The following is a 15,429-nucleotide window of genomic DNA, read 5'->3' on the forward strand; positions in this document are numbered from 1 at the left end:
CGGGGTTTCGGTGGTCGATGAGCACCAGGACAGGTCGTGGGAGACCCTCTAGAGGAAGGTACCACGCTGAAGCCTGAGCCACAGGCCAAAGCCAGGCTTGTTCAGGATTGCATCTAGGAGACCACAGGGAAAAGCAACAGGTGAGGCAGGAAAGACAGAGGATCGTCCTCTGAGAAGCCTGGGCCAGCGTGGTCGGCCTCCCCTGTGAGGATGGGGGCTGGAAGGAGGGGCCGCAGCTGGGTCCAGGGTTGGCCACCCGTGGACAGTGACCTGGGGCATGGTGAAGGGGAAGACTGATGGAGCGGCACCTAGGTTCCAATGACCAGCCTGCTGAGGGCCTGATAGTCAATGGGGGTGGCAGCATTGGGAAGAAAAGTAGCTTGATCCAGAGAGATTCAAGAGCCGGGAAATTGGTGGGAAATGCCGATGTTTGGGATATAGGCTTAGGAGGCGGTAGGACTCAGGGATGCCTCCTACACACTGAGCTCCAGTAACGGGGTCAGTGGACGGAACAGCAGGGCAGAGCCTGTTCTCATGGAGTGGAGGACAGAGATGTCGAGCAGGGGTGGTGGGCAGGGGTTGAGTTTGCGGTGCTTGTTAAGTCTCTTTGCGGGAGCCGCCCACTGGGTAAGCAGTTGGATAACATGGCTGCAGCACAGGGCAAAAATGGGGCTCAAAATAGGGGTTTCAGGGTCAATAGTCTGTAGAGAGCAATCAGAGCCACAGGAGTGAGTGAGGCGGCCGAGGCGGTGTGCAGAGTAAGAATGAGGGCCCAGTTAAGTAAGAGCTGGGAAACACTAGAGGCCAATGGAGAAGGCAAGGCCGGAAGAGGAATACTGGGCAACTGTGGTGCCATGGAAGCCAAAAGCCGCAAGTGTATCAAGAAGCAGAGCACGCGCAGTGCTTCCAGCCACTGCAGAGAGTCGGGAGGATAAGCGTCCACAGATTTAACAACCAGGGTAGACAGGGCCCTGGTGTGAATTAGAAAAAGGTGCCCTTTCCTCAAGGTAGTTTACTTCTATCAGAAAACCGTAACACGCTGATTTTATTAGAACAAAACACTTTACTGCCATCTGTGGGAAAATTGTTATAATAAATAATAAACTCATAATGTCTTAGATGTGGTGCCTGTACACGGCCGCCCTGGTTATTGGCAACTGCAGTAAAAACAGTCTTCAGGGGAGCAGAACGAAATCTATCAACAACGATGATTTGAGCTGTGGGTAGCACACTACCCAACCAAAGACGGCTTTAACAATGAGGAATTTATGATCCCATCTAAAAGACCTCTGGAAGTAGGGAAGTGCCAGAGCTGGTTCTTTCTTGACAGCCTCCTGGAGCATCGGGTTCTTGCCATCCTGTGTGTCAACCTGCTTTCTTGGGCTTGCCCCTCATTATCACAAGATGGCAGCCATGGCTCCAGGCATCACCTTTTTTCCATAACAAGATTAAAAGACAAAAGATGAAGGCTTGCCTCCTTGTGTGTTCTTTCTTAGACATCCCTGGTGGCTCAGACAGTAAAGCGTCTGCCTATAATGCAGGAGACCTGGGTTCAATCCCTGGGTCGGGAAGATCCTCTAGAGAAGGATCTGTTCTTTCTTATTGGGGATAAAACTTTTAAAGACACTTTTCCAGCACCTTTCCATTAGTAATCACCACACCTTCCTCTCACCTCATTGGCCATATATGAGTCACAAACCTCTTCCCAAACCAATCATCAACAAGGATAATAACTATGATTGACTTGATTGAATACAACTCCTTCCCTGAGGACTGGGGCCGGGCTCCTTTCTCAGCACAAGGACACAGGGGCAAAGAGAGAGATTGACTGTTGGAGAAGGAGACCCACTGACTCCACCACAGGAATGAAGTAGATAACAGTGGGTGGAGTGAATGCAAGGTAGGGACATGGAGACAGAAAGTGTAGATGATGCTTTCTAGAACTTTGTGAAGGAAGAGACTGACCAGCAGGGAGACGTGGAGGGCAGGAAGAGTATTTTGATGGCACCCCAAAGATGTCTGAAGTTTCTTGTCCAAAATGGACTTCATGAATGGTCCCACCACTCATGAAACCATCTTCCAGGGGTTTCCCCGGTAGTCCGGCAGTTAAGAATCCACCTGCCTGTGCAGGGGATGTGGGTTCAATCCCTGGTCCAGGAACTAAGATCCCACATGTCATGGGGCAACTAAGCCTGTGCACTGCACTTACTGAAGCCTGCGTGCCTTAGAGCCCAAACTCTGCAAACCTCAATGGGAAGCCCACACATGGCAACTAGAGAGCAGCCCCCACTTGCCTCAACTAGAGAGAGCTCATCTGTAGCAACAAAGACCCAGTGCAGCCAAAAATTAATTAATTTAAAAAAAATGTTTTTTAATTGTCTCTAGATACTGTCAAATGTGTCCAAGGCGGCAAAAATCAGCCCTGGCTGAGAACAACGGCTCTGGGCCCTATGGAGACTCTTACAGATCTTTAAACCATTTCTGGTCATGGTTAGTCTTTGCTCTCTCTACCATCTTTTCCACACCCAGCCCTTGACCTTGTCACCCTTTACCTATCTGTTTGCTTCCCCCCACCCTTCACTCAATTGTCAGCTCTGGAACCATGTATATCCTGCTCAGTATTGCATCTCTAAAGCCTAGCACTTTGACTGGTACACAGACGGCTCTGTGTGTGTGTGTGCATGTATGTATGTATGTACATCTTGAATGAGTGAGTGAATGAATGAATGACTCCTTCCCTGCCTTTCAGACCTTTCCCAGTTGGCTCCTGGACTAATGGACCAGCCTTCTAGAATGGCCTCTACAGTTGGCCACACAGCACCCTGAGCATTTGCTCTCTACCACTTGTGATCATAGACCTTGTTGAGAACTGAGTGAGACCACTGGACCCTCGCCCTGTCAAAGGCCATAGGCTTACACAACTTGAAGCACCATCACGTGTTCCCAGAAGACTCCTGCCTCCCAGGACAAGCACTGAGAAGCCACGACTCTGACCAAGGCCACAGCCTGAATTCTTTCCGTGCCACTTTCTCATCTCCAGAATGAAGTTTTAACTCCTCAGCTGCAGACACAGGCCCTTCAACATTCAGCCTTACCCTAAAGGATCTGGGCTCTTGGACAGCCAGAGTCTTGGTCTCTATCTCTACTGCTCAGCAAAGCTTTCCAGTCTTAGCCACTGGGGGCAGTTCAACGCTCCACTCAGATGACATCCTTTCCCTGCCCTGGGGTGGCCCATCTCTGATATCCTTCTAAGAGTAAAAATAACCGTGGTTTCTGGATCCACTTTTCCCCCAACACTGGGAACTATGGGAGGTCAGGAGTCATAAGTAACTCACTGCTATATCTTCAGAACCTGCTCTAGGGCTGCTGTGTAGACTCTCTCAATAAACATGTGCTGGACACAACATCCCCTCACCATCTATCTGTTCCTCATTCCCCCTGAGTTTTGCTTGGTAGCCTATAGGGTTCCAAGGAGCAGCTTTAACCCCAGACTCCAAAGGAATAGAGTCAGCTTTAGACAGAAGCCAACTCTGACAAGGGCAGAGCAGAGAGAGAATGCAAAGTCTTGGTGACCTAACTGAGGAGCTGGATCAGCCCTTGCCTGAAGCCAATCCTGAAAGTTTCATTTCTATAAAGCCATTATAGTCCTTTTACTAGTTTAAGTAATGGTTTCTATTACCTGCAACTCAAAGCAGCAAGAAAAAGCAAATGAATAAAAGAAAATATTAATGAGTGGGCACAGTGTTCCCACAAATTCACTTAACCCAGGTGACAGTCCCATGTATGCATGTATTTCCTCCAGCCTTCTTGCACCTGTAAGAAAAAGAGAACTTTCTTTCCAAGATAACACCCTCCCCTCCTTCTCCGGAAGCTGGTTCCATTAATTATCCCATTTTCTCTCTTGTATGTTTGATCTTTCCCTCCCTAGTGGATTCCTCCTCCCTACCTTCAAACATTCTCAGGTCTCCCCAGACCCTAAAGCTTTCTCAGCACCTCCTGAAGCTGCAGGCCCACCTCTTCCTTTTACCTCCAGTCCTCTCCATGGAATCACTGATCCACCACCTCCATGGTGGATATTCATGGAAGGCTCATGACCCAGAAGAGATGGGTGACTCTGGTCCCTGCTGCCTGTTCTGTGCAAGGTATGGCCACATGGCTCCAGGGTTCAGGACTGGCCACCCAGGTTCTCAGGGCCCACGGGGAGCTGGACACTGAGGGCATCCTCTGTCAGACCCTCTCCTGAAGAGAGAACCACTCTGTGTTCAAGATGTAGCTCCCTCATCCAGGAGGGCTCAGGCCATCAGCCCCATCCCAGTCATCCCTAGTCCCGCCAACCAGGTGGGATGAGGCAGGGCCTGTCTGGGTCCCAGCAGGCAGGGAAGAGCCAGAGGGGCTGGAAGGCTCACTCTGGGGCCTTGGGTCCTGGGCCACGGGAACAGCTCACAGCAGGAAACAAGAGAAGCCCTCCTGGGTAACAGGCGAGGAGGCCACCAGGTTGAGCTCCAGAGCTCCAGCCCCTCCGGTGACAGAGGCAGAGGCCTCTATTTTGGAAACAATGCTTTCATACTCTTTGGTTTTTCTCTAAGTGTGTTCTTGCTGCTCCTGTAGATGAAGCCTGATCCCTGCAAGATATGTCAGACCAATGGCTAATGAGATGCTCGGATCACAAGAAAAGGGTGTGTTTGTCCAGCCCAGAGCAGGGCGAGGAAACAGGGAGAGAGCCCTAAGACATCCCAAGAGTACAGGAGACAAGGTCACAGCCAGGAATCCAGAAGCTACCCCTGCCTGGAGAGTTTCTGGGGCTCCATGTGCCTACGTGAAACCTCTTCCAGGCGTGGTGCAGGTAACTGCCCACCCAAGCAGAGAGAAGTGTGGGTGAGAAAGAGGAGATGCCAGAGGGAGGAGGGCACAGGAGAGGGGACAGAGTTCGGGAGCAGAACACGCTGGGTCTCCAGGCAGGCCCAGGCCACCCCCACTTTCCTTGTCAAAAGATCCACAGCTCCAGCGGGCCCACTGAGCAGAGACGGCACACCCCACACCCCCGCCCACCTGGACCCATCCCCTGCTCAGTCACCCCACTCAGGTGCCACAGAGACACACACCAAAGCTGCTTTGTGGTTCCAACTGTTTTATACTGAAATACACATGGGCTGATCCCAAATGGTTCGGTTCAGGGGAGAAAGAAATGATGACAGCGGTGATCTCAGGGCTCAACGTCACAGCACTCGGTGCGTGTGCCAGTCCATCTGCCCACCCTGGCAGGACGGTCAGGCTTGAACATCTGGAGGAGCTCTACCGAGCCGGGCAGTGGAGGAAGCTAGTCCAGGGGTAAGAGTCCTCAGCTGAAGGGCTTCACCAGCTTCATGGCAGCATAGTTCTGGAGAGAGGGAGGGAGGAGGTAGGGACAGGTGGTGACAGCTGCGGGGGAAAAGGAGCTGGGAGAGGACTCAGCCACCTGCCTGCACCTCGCACTCACCACCCCCGCCATGCTCCACACTCAACACTGCGCCCTCCAGCCTCACTGCCACACCAGCCCACACTCTCCTGGGGGCCACGGCGCCTGAACTGCTCAGTCTTCTCCCCCATCAACCAGGGCCCACTCCCAGCGTCCGCTCTGCCCAGAGGACTCTGCCCCAGCCTGGCCAGGCCCGGCACCTTCCATCAGACAGGTGGCCCGAAGGCACAGCGGGGATTCTCCCCACCCCCCTCCCAACTCCCCACACACAGGAACCCCTGGCTCATTGGCCACCATGCTCCCTCCCCAGAAGCAAAAAGAGAGCCGAGGGCAGGGGTGGTGTACAAGGATGACCCACAACACAGGCCAGCCCTGGAGACGGGTCACCCCTGATTAAGCCCTGGCTGCTGCAGGACTGACAGGAATCTCCCCTCCCCACTCCTCCCCCCCAAAACCATGAAAACACATACAACACAGCACAGGGCTCCTAATTGGGACAGTATGTTCCCCAGCGCCGCCCGGGAAAGCCAACTCTGGAAACAAAGCCGCCGCTCCTTCCCCGCCAGCTCGCCTCCTGCCTCCCCACGCTGGCCCTGCTCCCGGCGGCCTCTGGGGGAGAGCTTGGGGGAAACAGACAGGCTGCCCTCCTGTCCCCCTCCCGGGGGAATTTCCAAGGGGATGGGAGATTAGGTCTACGCGGGGAAGGAGGTGGCAGCCCTGGCCCCGGGCCCCTCTCCACCAAGGCCTCCGCCCCCAAAACCTGCAAGCTAGGCGAGGGGCACGGGTCTGGCACCCACCAGGTGACCAAGCCACTTGGACATGCCCAGCGTGTGGCAAAGAACTGCAGGTGAGAGCATCACCAGCCTCAGGTCCAGGCTGCCCCTTTCGCCCCAAAGCCTTCGCCTGGGAGCCGAGCCCACACACCAGCCCTGGGAGAGAAGGCAGGGCTGGTATTTGAAGAGGACAATTCCCAGAAGATCTCAAAAGAGACGGATGCTGCTGTTGGGGACCCAGGAGACAGGGAAGAGGCTCTGCCCAGGGCCTGCCCACAGGGTCTGGGGCTAAGGCTGCCCCTGAGATGAGAAAGGGTGGCAGGCTGGAAGTGACTGGAAATCTTCCCTCTGTCTCCCAGCCAGGCAGCTTGGACCTCCTTTCCCCTTCCCCAGGTCCCTGAGGCCAGTCCGCTGCCCAGGCGCCTTGCAGGGTGGGGCCCGGCTGGCCAGGGGCAGGCCCAGGCATAGCGAGGAGATGGGCATTTTACTTGGGGCCCGGCCCTGCCCTCCCCTTGGCTCTTCAGCAGAAGGCTGGCTTGACATGCAGCCCCCTCCCCACACAGCTCCCCTCCACAAAGTGCTAGTCACAGCAGGTCAGTGCTGACCCAGCCCAGCCCTGCCTCATGCCTATGGGGGTCCCAGCCGAGGTCACTTGGGGAGTCCCTGGAAGAGCCAAAAGCAGCTACCAGCTCATGACTCCACATGGAGCTCCATCTCACACAACAGTGATGCTCAAACCAGAATGTTTGAGGCAGATTCTCCCCAGCAGGCCTGGAGCGGGCCAGGGCTCTACAATTCTCCCTGGTGCTCGCTTCTCAGACCACCTGCTCAGGAGCGTGGGGATGTGCCAGCTCATTGCCCACACTCCCTGGCACGGCCTCACCGTGGAGCACTAGGCTGTGCCCTGTTCTCCCCGTGGTCCTGGCATCACTGTGTCTCCTCGTGGACCGCCAGCTCACCGGAGCACCAGCCTCACCACCCCCCCATCACCCACAGAACTCACCCTTGGTTCCCGGACACAGTCTTTGCCTGAATAAACAACATGAGAGGAGGTGAGCCTGAGGACAGGCCAGGCGAGGGGCACTGTGCCTCCCCAACGGACCACCTGGGCCTGCCCCAGGGGAAGAGACATGGAGGTGGAGTCCTGGGCCTGACCCCTGAGCCCAGGTCACTGCCAGGGCAGCTAAGCTCTAGGCACCACTTGCTCTCTTCCAGGGCCCAGTAGCTAACCCTGTATTAACAGTTGTAATTTGTCTTCTTTCACTAAGAGGGCACCCAAACCAAACAAGCCTGACCCCCATAACCTTACCCACCCCTGAGCCTCAGGCCTATCTGGTCAATGTAGGTCTTCTCACTAAGACTTAGAACCGTCTCAGCCCGCTCAAAGGGCCTGGCCCTCAGCCTGACCCATGGCCACCCCGGCTCTAGACCCTCCTTTGTGACTCAGGGCCCAGAGGGTGCCAGGGCCTGGGTGTCTGAACCAGAGCTCCCCTCTGCTACCCCCACAGTTCATGGTATCAGGGCCTGAAGGGGATGCTCTGCCGTTTTAACTGTCTTCCTCAGGAGGCTCTCTGCTGGTACCAGGCCTCTCCAGCTATACTGGGAGAGGCGCTTGGGACCCCTCCTTCTCCTGGAGGACTCAGAGCAAAGAGCTCACAGGTGAGTAATTCCACTGCCCGCTGTGGGGACCGTGCACGTGGCCGGCGGCCTGGTGCTGACCAGGGCTGTGGCTGGAACCCCAGCCTGGGAGCTGTACACAGACTGCCCTGCAGCCCTGAGCTGGTTCCTCCCCTCTCTCGGTGTCTGTTTCTTTCCATTCAAGTCAGGGTGACGTGGAGTTGATCACACCGTTCCTCTACTTGTACATGGATTTGAAATTTTCATATTAAAAAGTTTTAAAAATTTAGAAGAGATTGAAACTCAGGTATCAGCCTGAGAACCTGTGATCCCTTCAAGGTCTGAGGTTCTAGAGACACTCAGGTGCTGCCGTGAGGACCCAGGGAGCCTGGGCAAGGGAGACAGCTCCAGATTCTCTTTTGGGAGGGGCCCGCGGAGCAGCCCTGGTCGCTCTCTGTCAGGCATCAGCTGGCTTGTCAGGCACTCAGCAGGGAAAGGGGCCCAGTGTTCACTGCACCGGGGAGAGGCTCCTGGCGCACCCCATCCTCACTCACTCCCCGGCCCAGGCCACCCCACTGCAGAAAACAGGCACACGCTCAGGTCCCCGGGTGGACCCTAAGCCCCTCTCCAGTCCCTCAGCAGGTGCTGTCCTCACAGACACAGGGCCTTCCCCTCTTCTCCGCCATCTACACCTCCCCTTCCCTTCCTGACCAAGCTGCACGCCCTCTTTCAAGAAGGTTCTCCCACCCACGCCTGCCCAAGGGCCTCACCTTCCTGATTACACAGCCCGTCAGGGGCTTGCTGAGCACACTGTGTCTCCCCATTAAGGGCAAGAACTCAGAACTCCCCACGGGTCTCCTACCAGACTGGGGACCCCCAGAGTAGAGCCTGTGTCCCCTTCCTCAGGCTACAGACTCCCCAAGGACAGAGGCTGCCTCTCCATCAGACACCCAGTACACTGGAGGACAATGACAGGCTCCTCTGAGACCAGGGGCTGCTGGCGGCCAAGAGCTGTACCTCCCGTATCAGACCAGGAGCTCCCCTGAGACAGGGTCTCTGCCTCCCACCTCGGGCCAGCTTACCGGGAAGGAGTAGACAAAGATGCCCAAGAAGAGCAGGAAGATGAAGAGAATGAGGAAGAAGATGATGGCACAGCGGAACCGCCGCCACAGGATGAACTTCATGGTCTTGTACGGGGAGGTGAACCAGAGGAAGGAGGTGTCAGGCCGCCTACAAGGGAGATCCCAGAGGTCAGCAGGGCACCCCCACCAGTGCTTCTCCCTGGGAGCCCTGCCCCCAAATCACCCTGGCTCTCCCCAGCCAGGCCCCCAGACCCCCCAGCCTCCAGCCCCCGGCCCCTGTCCCTTTGCATCTGCATCCCCTTCTCCTCCCGGCCTTTGCTACAGCATGAGCCCCGCTGGCACCCCGCTTCTCTTCTTGACACCATCAAGCCCTGCACACCCTCAGGGACCCAGTTATCAGCCACCCTGTCCAGGTCACCTTCCCTGCCGCTCTCCCCTTCCTGACCCAGGACTTGTCACAGACTAGAGACCTGGGGACTGGACAGAGCTTCGAGGGGCTCCACTTTCGCTGAGCTACGGCCCACGAGCTCCAGATAAGCTCAGCTACGGGCCTAGATGCATATGGCTGGTCCACGGTCAGGGAAGGATGGCTAGAACTGAACCCAGAAAGGTGACTGTCTCTCACAACCAAGAACCGCAGATCCTTCCCCTAGACCAGTCTCACAGTTCAAAGAGCAGGCAGGTTTTGTGTCTCGGTAATGGCCATTCTGACATTCGCTTGCATGCCGCTGGCTCTCCTGGGTCTCCCTCATCTTTCCACCCAGATCCCAGCACCCTTGGGTAGGGGTGCCTCCTGCTGCTCGGCCAGCCTGTGGCAGTCAGGACAGCTCTGTGACAAAGTGGGCTGTCTGTGCTAAGTGTGACTTGAGCTCAGCAGGCCGTGGGAAAGGACCCAGCAAACACAGCCCGATAACTCACACACACCCCTGCCACCAACAGCCATCTTTCAGGCTCCAATAACTGTCCTCAAGCCTTCTACGTCCACTGGATTGGCTTATATCCCTTATCTGGGAGGTAGGGGAGGCAGAGGCTAGGCCCCCATTTCACAGGTGGGAAAACTGAAAGACCTTTTGAAAGGCACATTGACACCACAAGAGAGCCACAGAAGCAGCTCGTTCAGGGCAAAGACCTTGGGTCAGGCTCCAGAGCCAATCAGGCCAGGTGTGAGAATTTGTTTCACCACTTTCCTTGGAATGACCTTATTTAATTTTGCTGTGACTGTTTTCTCATTTGTAAAGTGAGGATGCTAAGATGGCCCGGCAGGGAAAGGTCCAGGACTCAACACACACAAGCCATATGACAGCACGCTTGGCCTACAACCATCAGTTGCTCAACAGTGCTGGCTTCTGGAAAGAACTGATGAACCCAGCCTGTCCTGGAAGGATGTTGGTCACCTGCTCCCTACCAAGGTGTACCCTGGGATGAGTCACACCCTCCTCTGGGCCTCGGGACCTCTGTGTGGCTATGCAGCGGGGGCCTCCTCTACTGCGGCTGCGCCTCCCAGTCCCCTTGGCCATCAGCGGTCAGGGGCTGGGCACCAACCTTGGGTCCTCGAGCTTGGGGTTCATGTTAGGTTCATCCCGGCCGTGGCCAGCTGGCCGCTCCTCATGCTCACTCTCTGTTACAATCTCCAAGGTCATCTCCAGCTTGCCCTGTGGGGACAAGGAGGACCTGGTCAGGAACACAAAGGCTCTGCACCGTGGCTTGGAGAGGAGCCAGGCCAGGACAGAGGTCAAGGTCACTTTATGATTTTTTTGAAAAGTGATAACAGGGTGATCTGATCATAAAAGTACCCGTTCCTAGCAGAATATGTAGGAACTACAGACGCGTATAAAGAAAGGACACTCATACTTTCCCTATGTAAAGATAATTCACATTTATCTTTTTATTTTATTCATCAGATAATTTTATTCATCAGACTTATTTTTCTCTGCAAGTATATGAAATACCATACTGTGTAGATTTAGTTCTATAGCTTGTTTCTTTCACTTAAAATAATATATTTTATTATTATATAATTATATACTCTTTTAAAGTTTGCTTTTAATGCTATAAAACATTCTATGCAATGGCTGACCATAATTTATTTAGTAAACTAGTTATTTTGGTTCATTTAAGTTGTTTCCAACTCTTTGTTGTTATAAAAAAAAAAAATGCTGCAACCAACACCCTAGAACCGTAAAGCTTTAATTTAATGAGGTTATTTCTTTGGGAAAGATTTTAGAAGTGGGATAAAAAATTTCAAAGGGAATAAATATTGCTAAGTTTCAGGTTATATATTACTAAATTGTTTCCCCAAATGTAAAATCATTAGCCTGCCGGGCAAAAATAAATGAGGGGGGAGTCTCTCTGCATCCTTGCTAGCAATGAGCATTTCTGTTTTTAAAACATTCTACTATAATACATTAAAGATGTTTTCACATTTTAAAATATTCCTTTATGTAATTCCTAGGGGAAATGAACTTTCTTAAATTTTAATGGCCACTCTACTTCTTTGTGTATTATCTATGCATGCACCACACTCATTTTTCTTTTGAGACATTAGTGTTTCTTATTAATTGTTATAATTTGTTACACAACATGGATATTTTATTTCAAGGGCCACCTGAGGGGTTGGCTGGCTGCTTGCTGTTTCCAGGTACAACTGACCCTTGAACCACATAGGTTTTAACCATGCAGATCCACCTATACACATATTATTTCAATAAATATACAGTCAGCACTCATTTGCAGGTTTCAATCCACAGATTCCACCAACCATGGAGGGCCAACTATGAGACTTGACCATCCATGGATTTTGATGTCCACTGGGCTCCTGGAACGAACCCCCCGTGGATACTGAGGGACAATAATAAACTGGCATTTACTTCCCCTGCAGAGGCAGGGCAGTTCCTCATGGTCCCCAGTCACACCCCTGGACAGACCTCTGGGCAGAGGGAATAGTCCCTCAAGGATGGTCCCTTGTAGGGTCCTGCTTAAATGGGAGCGGCATGATGCCTGTCCTCTTCCAGAGGTCTAGCCAAAGGGGAACCCAGGACACAGATTACTGTTAAGGCCAAAGAGCAGAGTATAAATTAAACAGGATCCACAGAGATTAAGGCACCTTTGATTTAAATAGGCTTCGCTGGGATACAACCCTCAAGGACAGGAAGGCTGGAAAGTGGCAAGGGAGAGGGACAGGTCTTGGAAAACAGACAAGGAGGGCAGGAGATAGGGAGAGGAACACGCCTGCGCCTGTGATTTCTATGGAGGAGCCACTCCCATGTCTCCACCGGCCAGATGGAGCTGACTTACCGCCAGTATCTTCTTCTCACCCTCTTCCGCCACACAGGGCCACCAGCCCTTCACTGTTTTCTGTTCAAAAAGAGACACAAACCGCTCTGGGTGGAAGGTGTCTTCCAGCTGGTCTGCAGAGCACTTCTCAGCTGTCTTGGCGGGCTTGGGCATGTGGTTAAGGTCCAGCTGCAGAGAGCCTGTGGCAAAGAAGGGTGCTTTAACCAGGCTTTCTCAGTCACTGCCAGCCTAGGACCACCCTGTGGCTCAAACTCCACTCTCCATCCATCACCTCTCATTCCATCTGTTCAGCTTCCCTTCCATCTGTTCACGCATCCATATGCCCACTAATCTGCCCTTATTGAATTGCCCTTAACAGAGCATCCCAACTGCTCAATTATTCATCTTACTATACTTACTTAGTATACGAGTGTTCCAATTTCTCCACATCCTCTCCAACATTTGTGATTTCCCATTTTTTATTTTTGTTCTTGCTTTGATATAGGTACAAATGTTATCTCATTGTAGTTTGTTCATCTGCCCACCTAGTTATCCACACAGCTATCTTTCCATACTGCTTCATCTGCTCACTATTTTATCCCTCCTCTCCCAGAACAGATCCAGCTTTTGGGTTAAGCCACATGAAAATTCTGATATTCAATTATCTTTGATGTATAAAAACAGTAATTTCATGTGGTTTCACCTAATCCAATTCCAACAACATGATGAAATCAGTGGGATTGGAGCACAGGTTACTGAAGGGATTAAGTGAGAGAGAGAAATCTAAAAAACATTTACTGAGGCCATATTAAAGAAATTTTTGAATACCACACAAAGGAGATTAGACTATTTTTCAGTGTGGAATGCTCAGTTACTGCAAGTATTCGGTGACTGCATCTATTATTGTAGTTTTTTTTTCTTTCCCTTCCTCCATTTATCCTTCCATGCAGCTATCTGCTTTAACTATCTATATCCCTCAATAGCTAACATTTGCTGAGCACTATATCTCCATTAATCAGGTTATTATTCCCTCCAACAATTGTTCAACTCTATATCAACACTAATCTATGTACCCATCTACACATCTCTCCATCCCTCAACTACAGATGAATGTTTATTTCTCATTTTAAATATGGTCTCAATATAATATAGGGCATTAAATCATATATATAGTTTAATATATTAAATATTACATTAAATCTATATATAAATTATATTAATATATATTATATATTAAACTGTATACAGGATATCTACATAAACCATGTAGCTACATAACCCATATATATTATATACAGTATGTATACGCTATACGTATATCTATATATATGTGTGTGTTAGTTGCTCAGTTGTGTCTGATTCTTTGCGACCCCATGGATTGTATCCACCAGGCTGCTCTGTCCATGGAATTCTCCAGGCAAGAATACTGGAGTGGGTTGCCATTCCCTTCTCCAGGGTCTTCCTGATTCAGGTATCAAACCCAGGTCTCCTGCATTGCAGACAGATTCTTTACCATCTGAGCCACCAAGGAAGCCCACATATATCATATATATCTACATATATACTATACATTATGTATACATATATACACATATATAGTATATCTGCTGATGCTGCTAAGTCACTTCAGTCATATCCGACTCTGTGCGACCCCATAGACGGCAGCCCATCAGGTTCCCCCATTCCTGGGATTCTCCAGGCAAGAACACTGGAGTGGGTTGCCATTTCCTTCTCCAATGCATGAAAGTGAAAAGTGAAAGTGAAGTCGCTCAGTCGTGTCCGACTCTTAGTGACCCCACGGACTGCAGCCTACCAGGTTCCTCCGTCCATGGGATTTTCCAGGCAAGAGTACTGGAGTGGGGGGCCATTGCCTTCTCCGAATATAGTATATCTACATAAGGTTTATATATATATATATATGTAACATATATATAGCACAGTGCATATATAATATATCAACATAAAGTAAACTATATATACACACATAGATAGTATATCATAAAGACTATAAGGAAACACAGGCTTATTTCTTGATGGCAAAATTTCTAGATCTTAACTATTACTTTTAAAATAAAAGCAATAACTATTCAAAAGAAACAAACTATGTAATTAGAAAATACATTATGAAGAGGGAAAAGGAAATGGCTTAATAATGCTGTAAGCTGCTAAAAGAGTAGATCTTAAAATTTCTCTTCACAAGAAAAAAAATTAGCTATGCAGTTTATTGTGCTGATCCTTTTACAATAGATCAAATTAAATTAAATCACAAACATCAAATTAAAAGAAATCTGTGGAGTTTAAAAGTAGTTTTAGTGTCTTTATTTTTAAAAACACAAAATGATCCTATTTAATTTTATACTGAACACCATTTTTTCATTCACTAGAATGCAGTTTTTGTTTGTCTTATTAAAATTGGTTTTCTATGTACATCTATGACCTGCCTCTTGAGAAACTTATATGCAGGTCAGGAAGCAACAGTTAGAACTGGACATGGAACAACAGACTGGTTCCAAATAGGAAAAGGAGTGCATCAAGGCTCTATATTGTCACCCTACTTATTTAACTTCTATGCAGAGTACATCATGAGAAACGCTGGGCTGGAAGAAGCACAAGCTGGAATCAAGATTGCCGGGAGAAATATCAATCACCTCAGATATGCAGATGATACCACCCTTATGGCAGAAAGTGAAGAGGAACTAAAGAGCCTCTTGATGAAAGTGAAAGAGGAGAGTGAAAAAGTTGGCTTAAAGCTCAACATTCACAAAACTAAGATCAAGGCATCTGGTCCCATCACTTCATGGCAAATAGATGGGGAAACAGTGGAAACAGTGTCAGACTTTATTTCTGGGGCTCCAAAATCACTTCAGATGGTGATTGCAGCCATGAAATTTCCTTACTCCTTGGAAGGAAAGTTATGACCAACCTAGATAGCATATTAAAAAGCAGAGACATTACTTTGCCAATAAAGGTCCATCTAGTCAAGGCTATGGTTTTTCCTGTGGTCATGTATGGATGTGAGAGTTGGACTGTGAAGAAGGCTGAGTGCCGAAGAATTGATGTTTTTGAACTGTGGCATTGGAGAAGACTCTTGAGAGTCCCTTGGACTGCAAGGAGATCCAACCAGTCCATTCTAAAGGAGATCAGTCCTGGGTGTTCTTTGGAAGGAATGCTAAAGCTGAAACTCCAATACTTTGGCCACCTCATGCGAAGAGTTGACTCATTGGAAAAG

The 15,429-nt window shown here is 50.4% G+C and overlaps 1 protein-coding gene across 9 annotated transcripts in view; it reads right to left on the reverse strand.

The window, feature by feature from the left end:
• Positions 1-5,111: 5,111 nt before the first annotated feature.
• The window catches only part of DYSF (dysferlin), a 224,235-nt gene continuing 213,917 nt past the window's right edge, over positions 5,112-15,429 (reverse strand). For all 9 annotated transcript variants that reach the window (XM_010829782.1, XM_010829784.1, XM_010829783.1 and 6 more), the window contains 4 exons: positions 12,222-12,400; positions 10,470-10,579; positions 8,928-9,075; positions 5,112-5,377 (listed from right to left, as the gene is read on the reverse strand). In XM_010829782.1, coding sequence (XP_010828084.1) covers positions 5,339-5,377; positions 8,928-9,075; positions 10,470-10,579; positions 12,222-12,400 — 476 coding nt within the window. In that variant the 3' untranslated portion in view covers positions 5,112-5,338. The remainder of the gene's footprint in view (positions 5,378-8,927; positions 9,076-10,469; positions 10,580-12,221; positions 12,401-15,429) is intronic.

This window comes from Bison bison, unplaced genomic scaffold, assembly GCF_000754665.1.
Source record: "Bison bison bison isolate TAMUID 2011002044 unplaced genomic scaffold, Bison_UMD1.0 scf7180017864508, whole genome shotgun sequence".
Lineage (NCBI taxonomy): Eukaryota > Metazoa > Chordata > Mammalia > Artiodactyla > Bovidae > Bison > Bison bison.